Source organism: Diprion similis, chromosome 6, assembly GCF_021155765.1.
Source record: "Diprion similis isolate iyDipSimi1 chromosome 6, iyDipSimi1.1, whole genome shotgun sequence".
Lineage (NCBI taxonomy): Eukaryota > Metazoa > Arthropoda > Insecta > Hymenoptera > Diprionidae > Diprion > Diprion similis.
In genome coordinates this window covers 7,342,845-7,367,972 of record NC_060110.1, presented here as the reverse complement: position 1 = coordinate 7,367,972, position 25,128 = coordinate 7,342,845, and the positions used below count along the sequence as shown (strand labels likewise).

Below are 25,128 nucleotides of genomic sequence, written 5' to 3'. Positions count from 1 at the left end.
CTCGGCGGTGTAACGAAAGTAATTCCATGAGCTTGTTTACGTAAGTTTCATCTTTAAACAATTAGAATACCACGTCATTCACCGCTGATTTATTATATATATATATATATATATATATATTATGAATTAATGGATGAATCGTAAGTTCTAAGGAGTGCCACGTACAAGTGCCATCCCATAAATTCTTAGTAAATTCCTAAATACACAATTTGATCTTATCACCGCTTCGTAATAACCACAACGACATATTCATGCAGAGCGAAGTGAGGGACGGAATGGTAATTGGTTCGGTCTGAATAAATTCACTTCATCTCAGAATACCGCTGAAAACAACACACGATGGGCAAAGATTCTGAGAAAGGAGAGTACGCCCCTCCGGAGGGCTCTCACATCTGGGAATATATCTCTTCTGCTTTCAGTAGGTAACATTGATTAATTTTTGTTCCACATTATGTCAGAAACCAACTTATAAACATGCACTCAACTACTTCATTTATACCTTTCTCGTAGTCGCGATCTTGGCTTTCACCTTTGGCCAACTGATGGGATGGAATGCGCCCAGCTTGGCGGAACTCAAGGCTCCAAATTCGACATTCCAGATCACAGATTCACAGGAATCCACATTGGCGGCTTCACTGGCGATAGGTCAAGCATTGGCACCCCCATTCGGCATTTTCATATTCCACAGAATTGGCAGTAAAACTGGTATACTGATTTCCACGATCCCAGTAGCCTTAAGTTGGATCATGATTCTACTGGCCAAAAATATTTCGGTGAGTATTTTCAGTTCACTGGAAATAACGTGGCAATCTGTTTTAACCCTTAGCGGCACACATTTTTCCTTACTTACTATCGACTTGAAATTTTGTACTCGAGGGCATCTGGGGTCGCTGATTACGAATCTGCACTCAAAATTTGAAAATTCAAGATGGCGGATTCAATATGGCGGACCAAAACGCAAAAAGTCGTTTGACCTTCGCAAATCATAAAATCCAAGATCTTTTCCATACTTTCAAATCAATTGCAATCGTTTTGCGGTCATAAAATCCGTCATTTGAAGTGCACAGCCGCCATATTGTGTCCGCCATTTTAAATTTTGCAAATCTGAAAACGGATTCGTAATCAGCGACCCTAAAAACCCCCGCCTACCAAAAATCGTAAGAATACTCTTAAAACTATCTTCAATAATACATTTTTTCTAAAAAAAAGTGCTATTTTTCAGAGTTTGTTAATTTATATCAACAAATTAAGGGAACATAAAAACAATTTGAACATAAACTTTGATCCTCTAACATATCAAGATCATAAAGTTACAAAAAAAAAAACCGGTTAAATCGAATAGAACTACTCTAAAATCGTAAAAACGTGTTTTAAAACAGGTGGCATTCAGGAATGCCACTGTGCCGCTAAGGGTTAATCACTAGCTAATAGTAAATAGCAATTTTTGTGCACCAGGTCTTAATTGCCGCGAGGATATTAGCCGGATACGGGGTGGGTCTATCGATGTGCGTATTTCCCATCTACACCGGTGAAATTTTATCCAAACATTTACGCGGCTCGCAGGGCGCTGTCACAATAGTCATGTTCAACGCTGGGCTGTTATTCATTTTCGCAACCGGACCATACTTGGGAATTAAAATATCGGCATGGATCGGCTTAACGTTGAATATAATCTTCTTCGTCAGTTTCTGGTTTGCCCCGGAGTCCCCGTATTTTCTCGTCAAAGTTGGCAAGATTGAGGCAGCTGAAGCAGCCCTCGAAAAACTTCGTGGCAAAACGGACGTGACGGAAGAGATTGAACTGATCAAAGCCACAATCAAAGATAAGGGAATATCTTTGCAAGATAAAAAAATAAGTGAAAAAAGTGTTTCTTCGGGAAAATGGAATGCCGTCGTGCAACTTTTCACAATTCGTGGAAATATCAAGGCTTTCGGTATTTCAATGATACTCGCGGTAATGACACACTTCTCTGGATTCTCGGGGTTAATGTCCTTCTGTCCTCATATTTTCAAGGACATGGGTTCTAACATGGAGGTGAACAACAGCGTAACATCTTTTGGTGTGATTCAAATGATCAGCGGCATCATAACCATCGGCATTGTCAATAGGATCGGCCGCAGGCCAATATTCTTCATCTCAACCGCAGTAACTGCATTTTGCCTTTCTGTAATCGCCGTTTACTTTTTTCTCTTGGATCACATGGAAGTGGACGTCAAACCATACTATCTAATCCCGTACGCCACTATCTTCCTTTACGTAATGGCTGTGAACGTCAGTTGCATCACTATTCCCGGGATCATAATGTCCGAGATATTCGCCACTGACGTCAAGGCACTCGCCTCCTGCATATACGCCATGATCGGTGGATTGATAGGATTCCTTACTGTCAAGGCTTACATGTTGACTTACAAGATTTGGGGTCTGGGTCATTCAATGCCGTTTTTCATTTACGCCTTAGTCACGGCCATGTGCGCAATACCTCTCGTGCGTCTGCTTCCTGAAACAAGAGGCAAAACTTTCTTGGAAATTCAAAAGAAGCTGAATGCTTAATCCACTCTATAAATGACAAATAAAAGTAACCGAAGCAATTCTCCTTGTTTCGCAATAGACCAGTTGTACGTCTAGAAATCGTAATTCGTAATTCACTATTGCTCTGAAATAATATATTTGTTCACACTTCAATCTATGATATCCTATGATTGAAATGGACAATGCGAATTAACGTTTCTTTGACGTTACTCCATTCATAAAACTGTTAATACAAGCGTTTGTGACCGGAGTGAAGAGCGGCGAATTAGATGAAATTACACATCACTGGAAACTATATATTTTAGGTCAAGGAAACGACCACAGAAGTTTAATCAGGATCCATGATCCCGACGCATGTTACTCTCCTTGTGAGTTGACTCTTTTTTTTTTATTTTCAATAAACTTGATGCCTGTCCGCCTCTCTATTTTTATTTTCTTAATACCTGAGTCCTCTTCCTAAAATTCTTCCTGTTTGCTCACTTACCTCAAAGCGCACATCTGCTAACACAGCTGAAATAGCGGAAAGAATTTCAAAATTCATCGTCGATGTTAACAACGAGCCATTGGTTCATTCGGCCTGAAAGCACGCTGTGAATTCCCATAGAGTACGACATCGCTTTGCATTATTTTCGAGGTACTCGGTCTTCCACTGTGTAGGCGCGTGGAGGAATCCGCACAGTGAGGAGAAAAAGGTCGAAATTCAGAACAGCGGTTGGAGATGGCGGAGATATTGCTGGAGGATGAACGCTGTCTCGAGCATGGAACGGGTAGGTAGCAAGCATCGTTTTCGCCGAAAACCTCAGCCCACTAGAAACCTCTCGATCAAAACAGCGAGCAGGGATATATAGTTTCGAGTGCTCCGGGCTTCCCAAGCTAGTTAACCCATAACTCGGCGAAACGTGACGCCGTAAAACAGAACGCTAAGCGTTCCGACGGCCCTGTGCTACTTTTACAGCTTGCCTCGCCATTTCCGGGTTGTTTTTTATACACAGTCCGCGCCCGAAGTCTGTTAAAAAAGAGGAGAAAAGTATAGTGAGAAGAAGGTAGAGGGAACAAAAATTTTCCCCATTTATTGCCCTGAAATAAATGCATCAACGAAATAGGCCCGCGAAGCTCTAAATCCGTCGAGCGCAGACTCGGCTAGAGCGTATAGTATAAAAGTTTCCCGACTTAACAGCTGAGAAACGCTATTCAGTCTTGCAGAAATTGCTATTGGCAGAACCATTAGAGGCTGAAATTAGTTTTGCGATCCTAGATATCGCCCCCGGAGTACTTACGATCTGCAGACCCCGACACGGACCACTTATCTTACTTTATATCGCGAATTAATCTCCTACTCAATCTCAAACCGCGGCCCCGACCGCAACTTTGGCCTCACTTTTGTTCCCCCGTTGCACCTGCCTCGAAGGACATATCTCTCGTTTACACAGATAAGCATTTTGGATGTTTCAGGGATTTTTCGCTACGTTGAATGTCCCTTTTTCAGTATATTCGGATGCGACGAAAATGGCGGAGAAAACGAGAGGTCAATGGTGCTGGGAAGTAAGAGAGAAGGAGACGAAACTCTGGTCGTTCAAATATTATGATTATTAAGTGAAGACCAGGTGTTGTGCGCGGCGAGTGAAGGAAATCGGTACTACTAACTCTGCGTCTTTAAGCCCTAAAGTGGGCCCAATTTTTTCTGGCACGCAGGCTTGAATTTCGTCTTCTTCTCTCTTACTTCATGGCTGGTGCAAGCCGTTGGACCGTTATTTTTTCACGTCAAGTTGATCCGATACCTACTTCCACAGTTGAATGCAACGATGTAATTGGCTCGGTATTTTTATGTCTCCTACTAGATGGTGTCTCGTATTCTTCGTCGTCTTCAACCGAACAATAAGACGGACCTCGAATCCAAGAAGTACAATAACATTCAGAATACTCAAAAAGAGCGGTGAAATCTGGTCGACATGTTCATGCAACTGTGCAGATGGTGCGCTGGAACCAATAAGACTTGTAAGCTAATATCACGGAGGTGGGTGATATTTTGGAAGGCATTGTCAAGCCATTCTGTCCCGGTTACCTATGTCGCAGAAAATGGCATAACCAATCAGAAAGAATTTACGCCTTTGTCTGGACACGTTGTAGAACGACGTCAAATAAGACCGTATGAAACGTGTCCGCGACGTACTAAGGCTAAGGGTCAAAATTCCGTTTTCAAATTCTCCTGCACCGTGTGGCGTGTTCGCAGTCCGTAAGAAATGATAACACACGGAGAACACAGTGCTGAATGTACCGATGTACGATCCGTGAGATATTTATGCCGGTGGTTGGCGTGATCGCGAGGCATACCGCCGCCAGAACTCTATGAAGCAGGCACAACGTCCGTGCTCATAACTCAACGGATTACCATCGGATTGAGTAATTTGACTCTAATTGCACGCAGCCGATTCACCTGCAGCACCGTCCAATTCTTCGCCATATTTATGCTGCACGTCCCTGCGTGGGAATAACGCTGACGGAGAATGCATGTTACACGAATCAGTGCCAGAACGCGATTGTTAATTGTTCAAAGGAAAAATAAGCAAGGGTGTGTACGAATAAAATACCTAATTTTCAGCGAGCAGTATACCGCGTGCAAAACTGTAAATTCTATCGACAATCATCGATTCTGTCGATAATAATCATGCCATCACATGATATATTAGTACAGGTTCGACAATTGTTTCCAGATTTTGCGGCTAATGAGGAAAGGTTACGCAATGGAACTAGCTGATTTGTACGAATAAAATTTTAACACATTCTTGGGCGCGAATAAGGAGAACCGCGTTCCAACGTTTCACCGAATGGACATTTGTTACATAGAAAAAAAATATTGAATATTTGGTTTCGATATTTTCCCCGAAAAAGTTCTATTTCTCCAAAATATTTCTCAAATTATGCTGGTAATTTTTTTCAACTACCACATGTTTTGCGAAGATTATACACTCAAAGTAAACTAAATATTCAAAGAAAAACGTTACATGCTGTAATAATTGTCTCGTGAACTACGTAATTCTCACTCCAAGGTGACGTTGTTCGAAATGAAAATGCAAAATTACTTCTATACAGATAAATCTGCACAATATCGATTGAGACATGTTAACGACGAGAAAAGATTACATTTTCAGTCAACGATTATTGTTTTATAGCCGGTGTGTTGTCGTAATCGGTATGAATGCAAATGCTTCCGCGATACAATATTTAAAGTCCTGCATGACGGGTCGACCGATGGTAGGCATGAAAATAGCAGTAATCGACATTGGAGTGAGTTTTTGCCGATAATATGTCAAAATCTCGTTGTGGAAGTTGTCCTGTGCCATTTCGTGACCCTTCACTGTTACTTCAGCTTGAGTATGATATTTTTTTATGTAATCAAGAAATTTAGGCAAGACTGGTCTTCGAATTTCGAATCTGCAGGGCATGTTCGAGTGGGAGATGAATAAATTCGGTTAACGAAAGGCACTCCTTCGGTTGGGTGAAACTAACGTTGAACTAAGACAATTACAGGTAATTCCTATTTGTCGCCAAGTAACCTGGGAGTGAGCAACTTTACGCGGTAAGAATACGGGGAGTTCAACTGAACAAACTGGGTCAGCTCTATGGAGAGAAGTTCGGCAACGACGAAAGATCCGCGATCTATATCTGCGTCTCGATGGCTATGTAACGTACGTCTATGTATGTATAAGCGTGGCACGGACAGCCTTTGGACCGCTTTGTTATCAGTGTGAATACCAAATAAATTTCAAAGGACGACATCCTGCACCCCCTAAAGGGACTCGTATTTTTCTTATTCTCACAATCGGAGACAGAGGTATCAATTAAATTTTTCCTCACTTTTTCGGCTCTAGAAATCCACACGGAATCTCGTCGAAACGACTTTTGTTACCTGCAAGACACTTGACTGCAGAAATTGGCGAACCCGTTTGAACAATATTTCTCGCTTTCTTGGGAAACTCGATTTTCGTTTATCATCTCAACACGACATGCGACAACGAGATTGTCTCTCTGTTTTTCATAGGGATCATGGTAGAATTATGCTGCTAGATCGAGATTTCCATGTTTGCCTAAGTAAGGTTGCCCCTTACGACCATAGTTGTTTGTCAGAAAATAGATGAATTGAAACAGTAGCGTGTGCGCCCACGTGGCGTAAATCACACAGTGAGTACCGCGTCAGAAAGGTAAACATGTGTACAAAAATCACCCAGTTAATCTCAATTCATAAAGATAACACCGGCACACATGCGTTGCGTGTAATTTGTCATACAGGTGCCCAAATTATTGCGATGGCAAAGAACAGGAGTTATATTTTTCTTTTGCATAAATATATAGTCTGTAATTGTAAGTAATCGGCACCATAATTCGAAATTTTTAAACTTTATCACTTCTTTCTCATTCTGCGACTGCTTGTGAATTCACTATACTTAGTTTGAAAATATTTAATTCCACTTCTTTTATCGAAAATTTCCAATTCGATGTAATTTTGGCTTACGAGTTATGCACGTTAGTGCGATCAGCTTTATTTTGACTCGCAGAAGACAATAAGTCAGCTCTGTGTCGTTTTGTTGTGTTATGAGTATATCACTGTTTTCGCGAGACAAGTCTACGAGTGCTTTTTTTATTCCCAGAAAACCAATATCCGGCTTCTAAGACGGTAAACGGTGTGCTTTATTTAGTGAATGAAACGCAAAAAATTAAGAATCCACTGAGCTTGATGGGTGGGTAAACGTTATAATTTTTTTCGGAAGGTCATCTTTCATAATGTATAAATTTTGCAAATAAAGCAAGTTATTCAAGATAATGCCCGGGTACTCTGGTTGAGTCAACATTGAAGTTGCGAACTCGTGCGACGATTCAAATACGAGACCGTCGAAAATAGGAAAAGACGCTGAAAGAGGAAAATACGCGTCTCACGAAGGCTCGCGGACCTGGGAATACCTCATTGCTTTAACTTATAAGTGCAACGCATCGGTAGGAAGGTTCGAAACTGACCGATGAACGCCAACTATCCTAGGAAAAATTCCGTTACTGAACTGCCCGCTCTCAAACTAGAGGTTCCAAGTTCATAAGGAAAAAAAACGAATAACGTTCAATTCGAATTCCGAAACACGAATTCAGATTCGTGATTAACGATTTTGAAGCTTCCGGATACCATATACCATATTACATGGAAATATGACGATTTTTTCTTTATTTGGAACCACTATAATGGATCCAACATTATAATTTTGGTGAGTCTGACCTCGGATTCGTTATCGGTTACCCAAAAAATCAATTTCTGCCAAAATTGAATTATTTTTAGATTTTCTTTACACCATATTGAATCGCCATTTTTGATTTCGCAATCTCACTTCACATTCATGATCAGCTACCCAACAAACCAACGGGTACCAATTTTTATAAAAGTCCAAATTTAAAAAAAAAATTCAGTTCACCGAACACGCCAAATTTGAATTATGCAAATATGACCTTAGATTCGTCATGAGCAACCCAAAACACCTTACGGACCCAATTTTTATTCAAATCCATTTATCTATTTTCAAAATATTATTTTTATTTGATTTTTCGGAATTTTTGTTATTTGAATAATTGAAAAATTAATTAAAAGATCAAAGCCAAGATTTAATCAGTGCGAAGTTTGGAAAAGCTGCGTCGATTGGTAACTCGTTCTTGAGATATGGTGGGTCAAAAAAATTGATCACATACACACACACAGACGTCCATTTGAAAGTGGTTCAAGGTGATTCCCTAAACTTCAAAACGTGGAGATCTATTGAAAACTAAAATTGTCATCTTCAGAGTGATTACAATAACTTCCTTTTTTCTCTGAAAACATAGAACCGGGAAGTTGAATATATCACGCTCATTTCACTCGAAGTAATGTCAAATTTCGAAAATATGCATCCAAATCATTGTGGCGATATTTTGAAATCACCGGCAGACGCCCCAAATTATTTAAATTAGAACGAGTGTGACATTTTATCCTCGCAATATTCGTTCGGTTGAACGTTTCGATCTTTATGTACATACATGATTACACACGCCATTTCTCTTATACCGCAGGTACTCATTGCAGCAAGAGTGATAGCTGGTTTCTCCATGGGCCCGATGATGTGCATCTATCCGACGTACTTGGGGGAGGTTTTATCGACGAAGCTGCGGGGATCCTTGACGTGCATAACTACAGGTGCATACGACCTTGGGAAGCTCTTCATGTTCGTACTGGCTCTGGACCACGGCATTCGAATAACTGGAAGCATTTGCCCGACCGTGGCGATGACCTTCCTGATTGCCTTCTGGTTCATGCCCGAGTCACCGTACTTCCTCTTGATGGTCGGCAGGACGGATCAAGCTGAATCTGCGCTCGAAAAACTCAGGTGCAAAACGGACGTCTCGGACGAGATTGAACTGGTCTAGAACACCCTCCGCGAGAAGGGAAAGTCTCTGCTGGCAAGCAATGATACCGAAAAGAGTGAAATAGAATCGGGGATGCTGAACACTCTCGAGCGACTTTTCACCATCCGTGGAAACCTCAAAGCGTTGATAATCACAATGACGCTCGGGATGATGTCGCACTGCTGCGGATTTGGTTCTCTCGTTCAATACTGCCACGAGATATTCACGGACATGAACGCTGGTATCGATGTGCAAACAAGTACAATATCATTTAATCTACTTCAGCTGATTTCTTCTATTCTTGCCGCCTTTTACGTGGAGAAGGCTGGACGTAGGATCTTCGTATTGAGCGCAGGCGCGTTGTACGGATTTTTACTTACCATCATCCCCATTTCTTCGTGATGGAACATACCACGGCAGCACTTCTTAATGGCCAAGTCCTGGGGCTTCGGATATTCGGCCACGTTCTTCATCTACGCGATAGTGACGTGGCTCTGCACGACCCTCATTGCGTATTTGTTTCCCGAAACGAAGGGCAAAACCATACTCGAAATCCAAAAGATCCTGAACACCTGATCAACGCTAAGTTTAAGTTCAAATGGATGGTACCGTCATATGCTCCAAGCCAAATGTCAAATTTCACGTGACATCGATATCGTAAGTATTAATTTAAAAAGTATTTGACATAAACCGATTTCTTTCAATTTCTTATTGTTGTAAGACATCGCTCGTCATTCAGCTCATTAGTAAAGGAATCCTTCTTATAGCAATTCAAACAAGTTGATTCCAGATAAGACTACATCAGCCGTGTGTTGGTTTTTGACAATGTAAAATGTATTTTTGGATAGATAACAAAAGCATGTGATGAGAAATTGAAACTCAAATATTCACTGGAAACAGGAATATAATTGTCTGCTATTTTTTCCTACAGTTTCTTTTATAATAAACTTGAGAGTAATTTTTACCCTGAACTTCCTCGCGCCTCATTTCAATTCCTTATTTAACGCAAATGTAATAAAATACGAATTCATGTATAGATATTACAGGCAGTACGTACGTTCGATGTAACTAGAGTTGCCTGGTCCTACCTGCAAACCATCACGCCGGGACATTTCACCAAAAACCGGCAGTATTGGGAGCGAACGTGAAGACGTGACTAAATAATATAATCGCGAGAACTGCAGGCTATCAGCAAGTTGTTTCAGGTCAAAAACACAAATAACGGAATTACGGAAAACTTAAAAATACACCGAAAGAGGTCTTTCAAAACAAAGTATGGCCCACTTAAAGTAACGCATTATTCCGCAACCAAATGTCACTGCGCCACATTCTTCTTCCCAATCTAAGTATCACCTACGATACGGAAATTGCGATTCGAAGCAAATGAAATCCCCTCAAAAGTACCCGGAACCCTAAACTATACATTACGATTCGAACGTGAGGAATCCATTAATTCCAGTATGATCGTGCTATAAATTCCAAGAGCAGAGCTCATTACACATTACAATCTTATCACATGTAGCTAGCTGCTGCGGCATAACAGCATCTGCATAAAACAAGCTGTATCCATATATACTGTGACAAACCAGGCAGTGACTCGAAGAGGTGCACCGGATCCGTACTCCGCAATTGGAGTTATCAAATATCACACGAGAATGGCCAAAGACGTCAAAAAGGCCGAATACTCTTCTCCGGAGGGCTCGCACAAATGGGAGTATCTCTGCGCGTTGTTCTGTGCGTGGTAATCTTCAAGTCTGACGTACAGTAAATTGGTCACCTACAACCTCCTGATAATCGTGTTATAATTACCAGGCGCGATCAGCACGGCCTGCGTCGGTAGCGTGCAAGGATGGAATTCGCCGAGTTTAGTCGAATTCGGGGCACCGGATTCGCGGATCTCGTTGAGTGTCGATGATGCGTCGACCCTGTCAGCCGCGCCCTCAGTCGGCCACGCACTCTCTCCGATATTCTCCGTTCTCACCGTAGACAGGATTGGCCGAAGAAATAGCCTCCTGCTTTCCATGGTCCCAATGACGGTTAGCTGGGGCTTGATTCTCATCGCTGAACACGTTACGGTTAGTATTACCTACTTGCGATATCGTGTATTTTACATTATACCGAGAGTAAACGTTGAAATTTAGCAGACTGAGCATCCCAACGTGTATGCGAAAGCTTTGTCAGATTTTCGTCTCCCAAAGCGGCTGTGTCCAACATGGCTTACGCACTCTATGTGAATAATGTCAATTTTTCTAGGTCAAGCAACATGATAGTATTTCTGTCTTGACTATGCAGGTTCTGATCGCGGCAAGAGCACTCGCCGGATTCGCATCGGGCTTGATACTTTACTCGATTCCCATGTACAAGGGGGAAATTCTCTCGACGAACTTGCGCGGACCCCTGTCAACGGTCGGCGGCATTACGTACAATTTTGGCAATGTCTTCATGTTCGCGGTGGCGCCGTATCTCGGGGTCCGAATCACGGCAGGCGTGTGCATGGCCGTGGCAATCTGCCTCCTGATTTCCTTCTGGGTCATCCCCGAGTCGCCCTACTTCCTCGTTATGGTCAACAAGGTGGATCAGGCTGAAGCTGCACTCGAAAAGCTCCGGGGCAAACCAGACGTCTCGGATGAGCTTGAGATGATCAAAACTACCGTCCGCGAGAAGGGAAAGACTCTGGCGAAGGTGAAGAAAAACAGTAGCGAAGAGAAAACGAGTAGCGAAGTGAATCCGAACAAGTGGAGCGACGCTTTCGTTCGGCTCTTCACGGTACGCGGCAACGTGAAAGCCTTTTCCATCGTCATCATATTCAACCTGATGCAACTGTTCTCCGGTCTGGGTAAATTCGTCACTTACGGCCATATTATGTTCGGGGATATGCGGTCTCCCATTACACCGGGCATAAGTACGACGATGTTTGTCGTACTTCAATCGATTTGCGGCGTGGTGGGACTCGGTACGGTCACCAGATATGGCCGCAGACAGCTCGTCATAATCTCAGGGGTATTAAGCGGTATTTGTCTCTGTATCATCGCCTCTTACTTTTATCTCCTAGAGCATATGAAAATTGACGTAACAGGATTCTCTGTGATTCCATTCTGCACTGTGTATATTTTTGTCGTTGTGCAAACTGTCGGTTTGGGTGTCGTACAGGGTGTCATAGTAACTGAAATATTTGCCACTGACATCAAGGCACTGGCTATCTGCATTATATCGGTATTCGGCAGTACCATGAGTATTTTTACCATCAAGTATTATTTAGTAGTAGTTAAGAGCTGGGGCCTCGGACATTCGATTCCGTTTTTTTTTTTCATGATCTCGATATGGCTCGGTACCGCCCTCCTCTCGCGGTTGCTCCCTGAGACCAAAGGCAAAACCCTTTTAGAGATTCAGAGAACACTCAACGACTGATAAACACGCCGATTAAGGAACTCATAAATCATCTATTCGATAGCCAACACATTTATTCGATAAGCTGGCCCTGTACGTTTTCCGGTGAAAACGAAATGGTTTTCTGCAAATAAGACGCATGAAAATGTCGAAATATGATAAATATTTAAAATATGAAAGACCATTTGAGACGACGATTGGATAATCGTGTGCAGTTGAGACTGACGATGAATTTTATTGCTTATCGAATTATTTAAGGAGATATAGTCTTAATGTCAAAAATCGATATTCATGAAGATCAAGGTTTTATTTTCCATGAGTTTTCTCTGTCAGCGATCGCACGTCGAAGGCACTTTATCTTCATCTCCAAAACAGAATTTACTTTACCAACAAGTAAAGTAGCGTCTCGTATACGCCAGTAAAGTATCTTCGGCGCGCAGCCTTTACACCATCTCGTGCTATCTTTTTTAAATTCTGGGAAATCACCCTATACGATTTAAATCTCAGATTTACGGAACAGTTTCTAATCGACGATTAAATTATTCACCCAATATATGTTTCAAGCTGAAATACAATTTTTATACAAATCCTGCAAATCTGCTTCTACTTATTCTACCTTTTTCATTAATCTCGTAGAATCCATGCATACAACATCGTGACAAGTAAATTACAAAAGAGAATGAACGATGAACTAATTTCAAACGAAGGGCAGTGAATGAATATTCGTCTCTTGATTCGGTTCATTCAGTTCAGGGAATCGACAATTACGTCCTCAATCGACGGTGGCGCCACCTCTTGAGCCACCTGCTGGCGACACTGTACGGAATATTTTTCAACAATTGAGGCGCCAATCCAATCGATAGATAACCCTAGTTGAATATACGAATCTGTGAGTTCAATTCTTAGAGTTGATTTCTATTGAGGGCTGCCCACTGAAATGATACTGGAACGCACGGCGTAACGCAGCGATGCCCGGGAGAGTTTCGCCGAGCAAGATAGAGAATTGTATGGACTCTGTCTTTCTCAGATACTCGCAGTTCATCGGCCGAAAAAGAGATAGAGTAGGTAGTACTCCATCTCTCTCTCTCTCTCTCTCACTAATACGGAGATGTTCCTATCTTTGTTTAACCAATGCACGCGGCTTCCCATACTGAAGACCTGATTGGCTGCTTCTAAATTGTACTCGAACGCGATTGGCTGCGACAATACTGTACATCCTCTAAGGTGCCCACGGACTTACGTGGTAGTGCCGGTAGTGCCTAATATCAGCTGTGAAATGATGTAACTGGACATAACCTCTCGGATATATAAAGAGCATCCTGCTCTGTGCGGGTGTAGATAAACCAAATAAATACTAAGTTTATTACTGTCGAAACCGCCAGCGTTCGACTCGCATGATTAGACGGATTCGTAATGTACAAATTCATTTTATCGCATCGCGGAGTAAAAATCCTGCGACAGTTTGGGGTTAGGTTGGACTCAGCTAGGGATCTCAAAAGCCCACAGATTCTAGCAGCATGTACAATCAGGTGCAATATGTCCCAGGTGCAGTTCTACAGCGCCTGGAAGAAAGCCAACGATGAGTCGATCAGAAAATTCTTCGAGTATCCAGAAGGAAACGACAGTGACACAGACATCCCGCAGACCAGATGGGACAGCGTTGAAAGCAGTTATGCGCACCGTATTCTAGAGCAGAGACAATCTTACAAAGCGACCGTCGTCTATCCACCCAAGGTATTAGAAAATGAGTTAATATCTGAGGAGGAGGTGGACAAGTTAACACGGACTAACTGGAGGCTCGAAAATGTCGCAAAGGTCGTCGAAAGCTTTAGGAAGATATCTCACTACGCCTGTCAGAAGAACGAGAACATCTACACACATAAGTATCAGCTCATCCTGCTGACACTGGCGACAAACTGCAACATATTGAGCGACGAACAGCTCAGCCATGTCCTCCGCTCGCTCATGCTTTGGTTCATAGAATGCATCAATTGGGAGTCCAACTTTTTACATCTCTACAAAATCCTTGATCAGGAGTGCAGAGTACGAGCCGAAAAGTGGTCTCGTTCACAGATCCTTCTGTTCTGTGATCACTGGTACAGGCTCAGATTGCTACAAAAGTCAGATTTCGTAAAACATGCTATGATCAACCTAGGTAACAATGTATCGGATCTTTCGCAATCCAATTTAGTACAGCTTTTGTTCTACGTTGGCATAGCTCGCAGCAGGCTTGTTAACTTCAAGGAAATTCAAGTCAGGCTCAAATTGCTGGTGGACGATTTGGATGTTGACGAAATAGCCATCATTGCACTTGGATTCTTCAAAACCCGCACTCCGATTAGGGATCGTATGCTGCTCACGACCATGATTAGGAGAACGACGGAAAAAGTTAACGTCATTGAGGACATCAGTTTGGCTGCTATACTCAAAATCAGTCGGTGGGTACATTTTCAATGAACTTTTACGACGAATGAAGTAAGTTTCTGAGCTTGAAAGCCAGGTAAATTCGAGAAGTGTCATGTCCAATAAAATGATTCTAGTCTGATTTCGTGTGATCTCCAGACTTAGCATCCACCACAATGACCTGTGGCACCTCTGCCAATTATTGGAGTGCACGGTACCACAGATACCGCGACTCTCAATGACCTGCTTGTCTCACGTTGTTTTGGCTGCTGCAGCTAAAAGCTTATTTCATGCAGAATTGTTGAATGCTGCCACAGTGAGGTGAGCGCAATAATTATCTGGTAATGACGTCAGTTTATTGCCTAACTACACCTGTAATTTTTTTTTTCAGATTCTATCGAGAAATATCCAAGGTCCGGATGAAGGATATAAATTCGTTAGTCTTTGCTCTGTCCTCATTTCATTATGTTCCCAATAGGCAACCTGACATCCTTAATGCGGTGATAGACGAACTGAACAACTCTAAACGCAACTTTGAAATAAAGCTGTGTGTATTCGATTCATGCGCTCTTTGACAAAAAAGAAAATCGCCAATTTCTGATTGAGAACTTTTATACAGGTACCCGGACTGCCTTGCAAAGTGCCTGCATAGTCTTAGCTTACTCAACAAACGGCCAAAAAAATTAATAGCCAGAGTGCTGAATCCTGAGAATATCGAAAAAGCGTACGCTTTGGACGTGAACAAATGTCGGGAAATATTTGCTTTAGATTTGAATGTCGAGACTGAAATGCCAGACTATAGCGGCCCGAGACTCGACACATATTTGCGGAAAAACCTCGCCATGGTAAAAGCCCGCAGAAGCTAGAACTTGAAATAATTTTTCGGTTCCCAAATTTGATGTACAAAGTTTTCGATTTTTTCAGATAATGACGGACTCTTTGCCGAAATCTAAGGATCTGCAACGCACCTTTACCGATTACCTCAAGTTAGATGTGATAAGGGTCTGCGAGGTACATGCTTCACTCTACTTATAGTCCAGTCATTCTAGTCATAAATATAGCTTCTGTTGAAAATAGATCACAGCTTTAATTTTTTTTGCTAGCTTCATTTTGACGTTCCAAAAAACAGATTGAAAATTGAGAACGAGATCGCGTTAGCGTTCATAAATATTTAAGGTCAAAGGTCAACAAGTTCGGATTTTTGCAAATATCTCGCTTCCTATGACTCGGAGACCAATCGAGGATTAGATCGAAATTAGAGATTATGAAATTTCACACAGGAAACATCCTGTTCATTTTTCACGTACAGTAAGCCATCTACAGGATATAGAGCGACGAATGTCCGTAGAACGTTCGTAGTATCAGTTTCCGCACCACTTTTCAGGTAAGATACAAAGCGCGTTTTTTTTTTATATGGTTTTCCCAGTAGACTTAATCCATATTGAGGGGGAAGCCCGCTGTGACGGCAGAAAAAATAAGTAATAATAATTAATAAATAATAAGTAATGAAAATAATTGATCAATAACAAAGAAAAACGTACCTGTTGTCCTATCTCGAAGGTGGTACGGAAACTGATATTACGCACGTTTTACGGACATTCGTCGCTCTATATCCCGTAAATAGTCCACTGGACGTGAAAAATGAACATGATCTTTCTTGTGTGAAATTTACTAATCTTTAATTTCGATCTGATCCTCGATTGGTCGTCGAGCCATAGGAACCGAGATTTTCGCTAAACTACCTCGAAAGTAGTGCGAAAACGGATACTACGATGGTCATAGATTTGCTTCGAGCTATATTCCGTAAATAGTCCATTATGCGTAATAAGCGAAGGGGACTTGTTTGGTGCGAAATTTTCTCAGTCCCAATTTTAATAACCACCTAGATTGGTCTGCGAAGCGAGATATTTGCGAAAAACCAAACTTGTTGACCTTTGACCTTGAATATTCATAAACTAAAAAAAAACAAATATTCTGTATGTAAGAAGGATCGTGGAAATCTTAAACTACAAAGTCAAGATCACTTCTACATTCATAAACGCTAACGCGATCTCGGTCTCGATTTTTAATCTGTTTATCAGAACGTCAGAATGAAACTATCAAAAAAAAAATTGAAGCTCCGATTTATTTCGAACAGAAAACCTCAAATGACTGGACGATCAGTTCTCAAATTTTTCTTGTTTGCAATTGGCCTAAAATGGATCTTGTATTCATCTGTTTCAAGGAATACCTCGGTTCAAAGGAAATGTTACACGTCGATCACGTACTGCCGCAATACTGCCACCCCGATATAATCGTTTGCCTGGATGCAATGAAGCGTCCTATTCCTATCAGCTCCATGCTCTCCGGAATACCTCTTGGAACGGTTAAACGGGCTCCGCGAATTGACGTATACGGTACCAAATGGCTAGCTGTAGTGATAGGCACCCGAAATGCGGTTGCGAAAAATACGAACCGTGTACTAGGACATTTCCGCGCTAAGTTTAGGCAGCTTGAACATATCGGCTACGATCCTGTTTTGGTACGTGTCTATACTGCAGATCGATATTCTCATAATAGTACTAATTCGTTGACCCGTTTCTTCGGCATTGTTTTACAGATACATTGGCAGGACTGGATCCTCCTCAAGAATGACGAACAGAAATTCAAATACCTACAGTGCAAGGTTTTCCGCTGATCTAAACACTCATCGTCATCAGTATCTGTACGAATTTTATTGGGTCATTTTTTTCTGATTTTATTGCCTTCCGTCTTCTCGGAAACACTTTTCGGCGTTCAGAATTTTTCCCGGGGGCGTAACGCCGCCATTTGAAGTCATGCAAAGAACTGTAAAAATCTATCACATACACTTGATGAACTCCGGTCGTGAGAAATGAAAATAAACAACATAATCGTTATATTACGTCGAAGTAGTTCACTTTCGAATGTTGCGCGTTATTCCGTTCCTTTACGATTACGAAGGGCCTGGAAGGCAAATAGACTTTCTTCTTATCCGATGACGCACTCTTTTTATCACCCACGCAGGCTCGCGTCTTGCGTTTTTTCGCAGGTAAATTAGCTGGCGATGCGGACGCTCCGTACGTCGATTTCTTGCAAATTCGGGCCTTGATTTGTTTGCACACTTTTCTGTCGCACACCTTCTTTACCAGGTAAACCGGTGACCTGGGCGGCTCTAATGCCGGTGAAAACAGCAAGTCTCCAACCTACAGGAGAACGTCATTGATACCCAAAATCGGTTAATCAAATTCATTGCAAAACATTATCAGCATGCAGGAGGGTTCATGTTTTTTAGAGTAGCCACAGTTGCCGAAAATATGTAATACGTACCTTTCGTTGAAGAAGCTGATCCACGTTAGCGACGTCGGAACACGTACAGTAAGTTCTCCATATAGGAACATAATGAAATTTTTGCTTCAAAAAAATTAAGGTGAGTGTGAAAAAAAAATCTTCGCTCGGAGCAGATTTTCCGAAAAAATATCATATAACGCATATAAGGAATAGAAATTCAAAAATTGAAGAACTTTTTAGAATAGTCTCCATCCGAGTAATACAGAGATGTTTGCAGAGAAAAATATCACCTTCGAAGGCCGATCGAAATTCTGTACGCAGAGGATCGAGGGATCGGAAATTCCACCACGCGCCGGCGTAGTAGGAGCGCTAAGAGCCCGCAAGAATCACTGGTCGGTCGATGCTGCGTTTTTAGGGACCTTCTAGCCGGATTGAGGCTGTTAAATTTTGACTCATTGAATCTGTGCAGAATTTTTACCCGGCATCAAATGTATATGAATATGACAACATGGTTTTGCAATTTGGTAAAAAGTCAATGCAAAAGTAGAAATGCTTTCGCCTCAATCCAGCAGCGTCAGGGGAAAAATCGGGGGAATTTAGATCCTTCGAAAGGTTCGTGACTGCTTGAGTGTCGCGAAGAACGAAATGAGTAAGAAATTATGCCTCGCGATATTTCGATTTCTTCGAGGGTGATTAGTCTGGACCATTTCGTGCTCGATTTGCGAGCCAACTTTGAATAGCTGCTATAGATATGAAGATTCATAAATAACCGAAGATTATGCGGTTGAATCATACTAGTTCAATCTTCATTTTGAAGTTCGAAGTTCGAGAAATAATCTTTAATTGTTAAACTCTGTGCCTGTCACAAATGCCGAAATTTTCACTAAAACTCCAAAGGAGTTAGGATAAAAATCTTATGACCCAAAAAAAAGTAAGGCTAACCCCTTTGGATTTTTCCTGAAAATTTCAAGGGAATTGAAAAATGCTGCGAACAATTCTTTCATGCGCTATTCCGACGAATTTTGCGAGCGAAATTGATTGAACGCAGTCCCAATACGCTGCGAGTGATGTGTTACGCTCCAACGTATCGCCTCGACGAACCTTTTTCAAATTCTTCTCCAAAATTAAATTTTAACCAAATGGTATACTTTTAGCCCACTCGAGAGTGCTCGAGATTTTTTGGACCATGTCAGACAGCGTGATAAATGACCCTGAATCTCATATTCGTTTGGCAAATATTTCCACCCCTCCTAAAAGAAGTCACGTACAGACTCCAGTATTAGATTTAACTTTGTATCAGTTTAACTGGTACTAAGAACTGAGCGAAGAAACATTGAACCAAGACATCAAGGAGCTCAACTCAGAAATCTCTCTCTTTTTGCATGGTAATTGTTCATCAATAATTAGGCTAAACCACTTACATTACAAATACTAAATTGGAACAGATTAATTAGAATACAGAATGGATGTCTATGTGAGATTTACATTAACATATCTTTTGTCAATATTTCGTCTATGTGAATGACGAGATTGAGAATTGTCGGAACACCATCGAGGCAGTCGGAGTAATGCTGACCGAATGCACTTGGGAACCAAGAGGTCACCTTCACACCTCATTGGCTAATTACCGCTGCAATTTAGTTGCAACCGAGGGCTCTTGGACCATCAGGCCCAAGAAGCCATGTCTTTCGTCTGTCAAGTCGCGAGGTGCGTGGACGTCAAGCCGTATTAACCCTTAGAAGCAATAGTAGTGATCGGAATATATCAGGTAGTCTCAAGTAACCGTAATCATAACTAAATTAATCATCAATTCTAGTTAATAACTTTTCCTGGTATAATAATAATTCAATCAATTTATATGGATCAATCGCAAGTGAAACATTTGAATATTTCGAACGATAACTTTTGGCACAACAACATAAATTGAAAATTCGCAAAGACTGAGCGGCTGAGTTTGAACAAGTTCAACCCTGCGTTTTCAACAACTCGTACTATAGCGAGGTGAGGCTATGCTCTAGTAAAACATTGACGCTGACCAACACGATCCGACGGCTCTCAGTCTCGCCACCGTTATCAAAGATAAGTCAATTCGAGCAGTTTCTTCTCCAACATTCTTCAAACCATTAAAATTACCAAATTGTCAGAACTACTTTATTGACATAGAGAGGTAGCACAACAATTGATGGCAAGCTTCACTACCCCATCTAGACCGTATATAATTGTTTTTTTTTTTTAATTTTTAGATTTTAACATAAACCACTCAATAGTGTTGGGATTTAGCTGGAAGTCTATGTGCCCATTCATCTATAGATCTTTATCGACTGATCGTGGAGGCACTCCCGCGCTTAATAAGAGAGATTCTTACGACTTGATCTCGACTAAAATACGCCCAATTGGAAAAATAGACAGCGCATCCCTCCACGGACCAGTTAGTATAGTTCTATGTGATGTTAACATTTGATTGACATTATTCTAAGAAAAAAGATACGAGTATAAATTATAACGACCACCTAGAAATAATTATCGTTCAGAATGGATGTTCTTAGTACTAATTAGATGTAAGATTTAATATTAATTCATTACATATTTTGATAGACCACGTAAACGCTCGGATTTAGCTAGTTCTGCAGTTCCACTGCAGTTAAATATAGATTTGTTCGTTTACGTGAGCCTCGTATATCGATTCGAACAATTTGTAAACTTCATTGTACATTTTTGGGTTTTTATACGATATGCATTTGTTGCAATTCATATCCATAAATATAAGTTATATTTTACCACTTACGTCATTCATATGATTATTTATTTTGAATGATGACCCTTCCCATTTCTATTATTATTGTAAATTGACCTGAACTATTTAAACAAGTCTGACGAGTGCCTGTATAGGACTAAGCAACAAGGTACCCACATATTGCCGGCTTGTCGCGAGGTAGGTGTTTTCCGAATTATGATTTTCAGTTATTATGGTTACGTGGAAACGGAAGTTACAGCCGAGGAACGGAACACCCCGTTGGGTCATTCTTCTGCTGCTGGTCTTTGCGACGTCATTTCTCTGTTGTTGGTCCTACCCTGCTTTTGCTGTGTTTTTTGGGTTCCTTGGAGTCCAATGCGTCAAGAAAGGCTGATATAAATCGATTGTAGGACAAAAGATTTTTCGGCCTGAAAAAAAGTAAGGCTGACACCTTGGTATTATGGGGAGAATTTGAAAAATTTTGAGGAATGCTACAAGCGATTCTTTTCTGCGCTATTTCGACGTAATTTTGCGGAAGAAATCGAATCAAAGCAGTCCCAATACGCTGCGATCATGGGGTAAAAAGTCACGAGCGGAGAACGAAACGCTTCGAATTGTTATTTTGCTGCTGCTGGGCTTTTGATCGTAATATCTCTGCAGATGATCGTACGCACTATTTGCGGCGTTTTCTGAGTCCCTGGCGGTCTGGTGAGTCAAAAAAGGATCATGCGAATCGATTCTGTGAAAAAAAAAAATTTTCTCGCAAGAGAAAGTCAGCCTAACCCCTTTGGTTTATGGTGAAAATTCCGAAAACTTAGAAAACTTTTACTATTGGTTCTTTCGGGCACTATTCCAACGTGATTTTGCGGGAAGAATCGATTGAATGCAGTCAAGGTACGCTGCGAGCAACACATGTAAAGTGACAGCCGACAAGCTCATGATTCTCGTCGTCATTTCTCTGCTGCTGGTCTTACGCTCTTTTTAATGTGTCTTCTGAGTTCCTGGGGGTCAAATTACTATGGAGATGGTCATACAAATCGATTCCGAGACAAGAAATTTTCAGCTCCGAAAATAAGCAGAAAACTAAGGCTAACCCCTTTGGATTTTTGTCGAAAATTTCGACGATTTTGGAACAGGCTGCAAATAATTCCTCCGGGCACTATTCCGAAGTCATTTTGCGAGAGAAATCGATTGAGCGCAGTCCCAATACGCTGCGGGCAGCGCCTGGAAAGTTACAGCCGAAAAACTGAAGAATTTCATCGTCATTTCTCTGCTGTTGGTCCGACGCTCTTTTTCATGTGTTGTCTGAGTTCCTAGTGGTCGGATAACCCTGGAAAGGGTCACACTAATCGATTCGGGGACCCAAAATTTTCGCCTCCGAAAATCGAGAAAAAACTAGGGCTAACCCCTTTGGTTTTTTGTCGGAAATTTCGACGATTTTGAAACGGGCTGCAAATGATTCCTCAGGGCACTATTCCGACGTAATTTTGCGTGTGAAATCGATAAAGCGCAGTCCCAATACGCTGCGAGCAGCGCCTGAAAAGTTACAGCCAACAAACTGCAGAATTTCATCGTCATTTCTCTGCTGTTGGTCCTACGCTCTTTTTCACGTGTTTTCTGAATTCCTGGTGGTCGAATTACCCTGAGAAGGGTCATACTAATCAATTCAGAGACGGAAAATTTACAGCTCCGGAAATCGAGAAAAAACTAAGGCTAACCCCTTTGGATTTTTGTTGAAAATTTCGACGATTTCGAAAAAGGCTGCAATTAATTTCTTCAGGCACTATTCCGACGTAATTTTGCGAGAGAAATCGATTAAGCGCAGTCCCAATACCCTGCGAGCAGCGCCTGGAAAGTTACAGCCGAAAAACTGCAGATTTTCGTCGTCATTTCTCTGCTGTTGGTCCTACGCTATTTTGCATGTGTTTTTTGAGTTCCTGGTGGTCGAATTACTCTAGGGAGGGTCATACCAACCGATTCGAAGACGCGAAATTTTCAGCCCCAAAAATCGAGAAAAAACTAAGGCTAACCCCTTTGGATTTTTGACGAAAATTTCGACGATTTCGAAAAAGGCTGCAATTCATTTCTGAAGGCACTATTCCGACGTAATTTTGCGAGAGAAATCGATTGAGCGCAGTCCCAATACCCTGCGAGCAGCGCCTGGAAAGTTACAGCCGAAAAACTGCAGATTTTCGTCGTCATTTCTCTGCTGTTGGTCCTACGCTATTTTGCATGTGTTTTTCGAGTTCCTGGTGGTCGAATTACTCTAGGAAGGGTCATACCAACCGATTCGAAGACGCGAAATTTTCAGCCCCAAAAATCGAGAAAAAACTAAGGCTAACCCCTTTGGATTTTTGACGAAAATTTCGACGATTTCGAAAAAGGCTGCAATTCATTTCTTGAGGCACTATTCCGACGTAATTTTGCGAGAGAAATCGATTGAGCGCAGTCCCAATACCCTGCGAGCAGCGCCTGGAAAGTTACAGCCGAAAAACTGCAGATTTTCGTCGTCATTTCTCTGCTGTTGGTCCTACGCTATTTTGCATGTGTTTTTCGAGTTCCTGGTGGTCGAATTACTCTAGGAAGGGTCATACCAACCGATTCGAAGACGCGAAATTTTCAGCCCCAAAAATCGAGAAAAAACTAAGGCTAACCCCTTTGGATTTTTGACGAAAATTTCGACGATTTCGAAAAAGGCTGCAATTCATTTCTTGAGGCACTATTCCGACGTAATTTTGCGAGAGAAATCGATTGAGCGCAGTCCCAATACCCTGCGAGCAGCGCCTGGAAAGTTACAGCCGAAAAACTGCAGATTTTCGTCGTCATTTCTCTGCTGTTGGTCCTACGCTATTTTGCATGTGTTTTTCGAGTTCCTGGTGGTCGAATTACTCTAGGAAGGGTCATACCAACCGATTCGAAGACGCGAAATTTTCAGCCCCAAAAATCGAGAAAAAACTAAGGCTAACCCCTTTGGATTTTTGACGAAAATTTCGACGATTTCGAAAAAGGCTGCAATTCATTTCTTAAGGCACTATTCCGACGTAATTTTGCGAGAGAAATCGATTGAGCGCAGTCCCAATACCCTGCGAGCAGCGCCTGGAAAGTTACAGCCGAAAAACTGCAGATTTTCGTCGTCATTTCTCTGCTGTTGGTCCTACGCTATTTTGCATGTGTTTTTCGAGTTCCTGGTGGTCGAATTACTCTAGGAAGGGTCATACCAACCGATTCGAAGACGCGAAATTTTCAGCCCCAAAAATCGAGAAAAAACTAAGGCTAACCCCTTTGGATTTTTGACGAAAATTTCGACGATTTCGAGAAAGGCTGCAAATAATTTCTTCAGGCACTATTCCGACGTAATTTTGCGAGAGAAATCGATTGAGCGCAGTCCCAATACCCTGCGAGCAGCGCCTGGAAAGTTACAGCCGAAAAACTGCAGATTTTCGTCGTCATTTCTCTGCTGTTGGTCCTACGCTATTTTGCATGTGTTTTTCGAGTTCCTGGTGGTCGAATTACTCTAGGAAGGGTCATACCAACCGATTCGAAGACGCGAAATTTTCAGCCCCAAAAATCGAGAAAAAACTAAGGCTAACCCCTTTGGATTTTTGACGAAAATTTCGACGATTTCGGAAAAGGCTGCAATTAATTTCTTAAGGCACTATTCCGACGTAATTTTGCGAGAGAAATCGATTGAGCGCAGTCCCAATACCCTGCGAGCAGCGCCTGGAAAGTTACAGCCGAAAAACTGCAGATTTTCGTCGTCATTTCTCTGCTGTTGGTCCTACGCTATTTTGCATGTGTTTTTTGAGTTCCCGGTGGTCGAATTACTCTAGGAAGGGTCATACCAACCGATTCGAAGACGCAAAATTTTCACCCCCAAAAATCGAGAAAAAACTAAGGCTAACCCCTTTGGATTTTTGACGAAAATTTCGACGATTTCGAAAAAGGCTGCAATTAATTTCTTAAGGCACTATTCCGACGTAATTTTGCGAGAGAAATCGATTGAGCGCAGTCCCAATACCCTGCGAGCAGCGCCTGGAAAGTTACAGCCGAAAAACTGCAGATTTTCGTCGTCATTTCTCTGCTGTTGGTCCTACGCTATTTTGCATGTGTTTTTCGAGTTCCTGGTGGTCGAATTACTCTAGGAAGGGTCATACCGACCGATTCGAAGACGCGAAATTTTCACCCCCAAAAATCGAGAAAAAACTAAGGCTAACCCCTTTGGATTTTTGACGAAAATTTCGACGATTTCGAAAAAGGCTGCAATTAATTTCTTGAGGCACTATTCCGACGTAATTTTGCGAGAGAAATCGATTGAGCGCAGTCCCAATACCCTGCGAGCAGCGCCTGGAAAGTTACAGCCGAAAAACTGCAGA

At 41.8% G+C, this 25,128-nt stretch overlaps 3 protein-coding genes and 1 pseudogene across 3 annotated transcripts; all 4 read left to right on the top strand.

Moving 5' to 3' along the window:
- The first annotated feature begins 297 nt into the window (after positions 1-297).
- Positions 298-2,942, top strand: LOC124407151 (facilitated trehalose transporter Tret1-like). The gene is made up of 3 exons (XM_046883005.1): positions 298-418; positions 511-773; positions 1,456-2,942. The coding sequence occupies exons 1-3, from the start codon at positions 340-342 to the stop codon at positions 2,548-2,550; spliced, it is 1,437 nt and encodes a 478-aa protein (XP_046738961.1). The 5' UTR covers positions 298-339; the 3' UTR covers positions 2,551-2,942.
- Positions 2,943-8,577: 5,635 nt separating this feature from the next.
- LOC124406481 lies at positions 8,578-9,345 on the top strand (annotated as a pseudogene).
- A 1,200-nt stretch (positions 9,346-10,545) lies between these two features.
- On the top strand, positions 10,546-12,415 carry LOC124406917 (facilitated trehalose transporter Tret1-like). Its single transcript, XM_046882596.1, has 3 exons — positions 10,546-10,677; positions 10,756-11,018; positions 11,236-12,415. Exons 1-3 carry the CDS (start codon positions 10,599-10,601, stop codon positions 12,349-12,351), a joined length of 1,458 nt encoding a protein of 485 aa, XP_046738552.1. The 5' UTR covers positions 10,546-10,598; the 3' UTR covers positions 12,352-12,415.
- Positions 12,416-13,591: 1,176 nt separating this feature from the next.
- LOC124406916 (FAST kinase domain-containing protein 5, mitochondrial-like) lies at positions 13,592-17,801 on the top strand. Its single transcript, XM_046882595.1, has 7 exons — positions 13,592-14,768; positions 14,893-15,054; positions 15,125-15,280; positions 15,353-15,578; positions 15,658-15,744; positions 16,958-17,254; positions 17,333-17,801. Exons 1-7 carry the CDS (start codon positions 13,744-13,746, stop codon positions 17,408-17,410), a joined length of 2,031 nt encoding a protein of 676 aa, XP_046738551.1. The 5' UTR covers positions 13,592-13,743; the 3' UTR covers positions 17,411-17,801.
- The last annotated feature ends 7,327 nt before the right edge of the window (positions 17,802-25,128 follow it).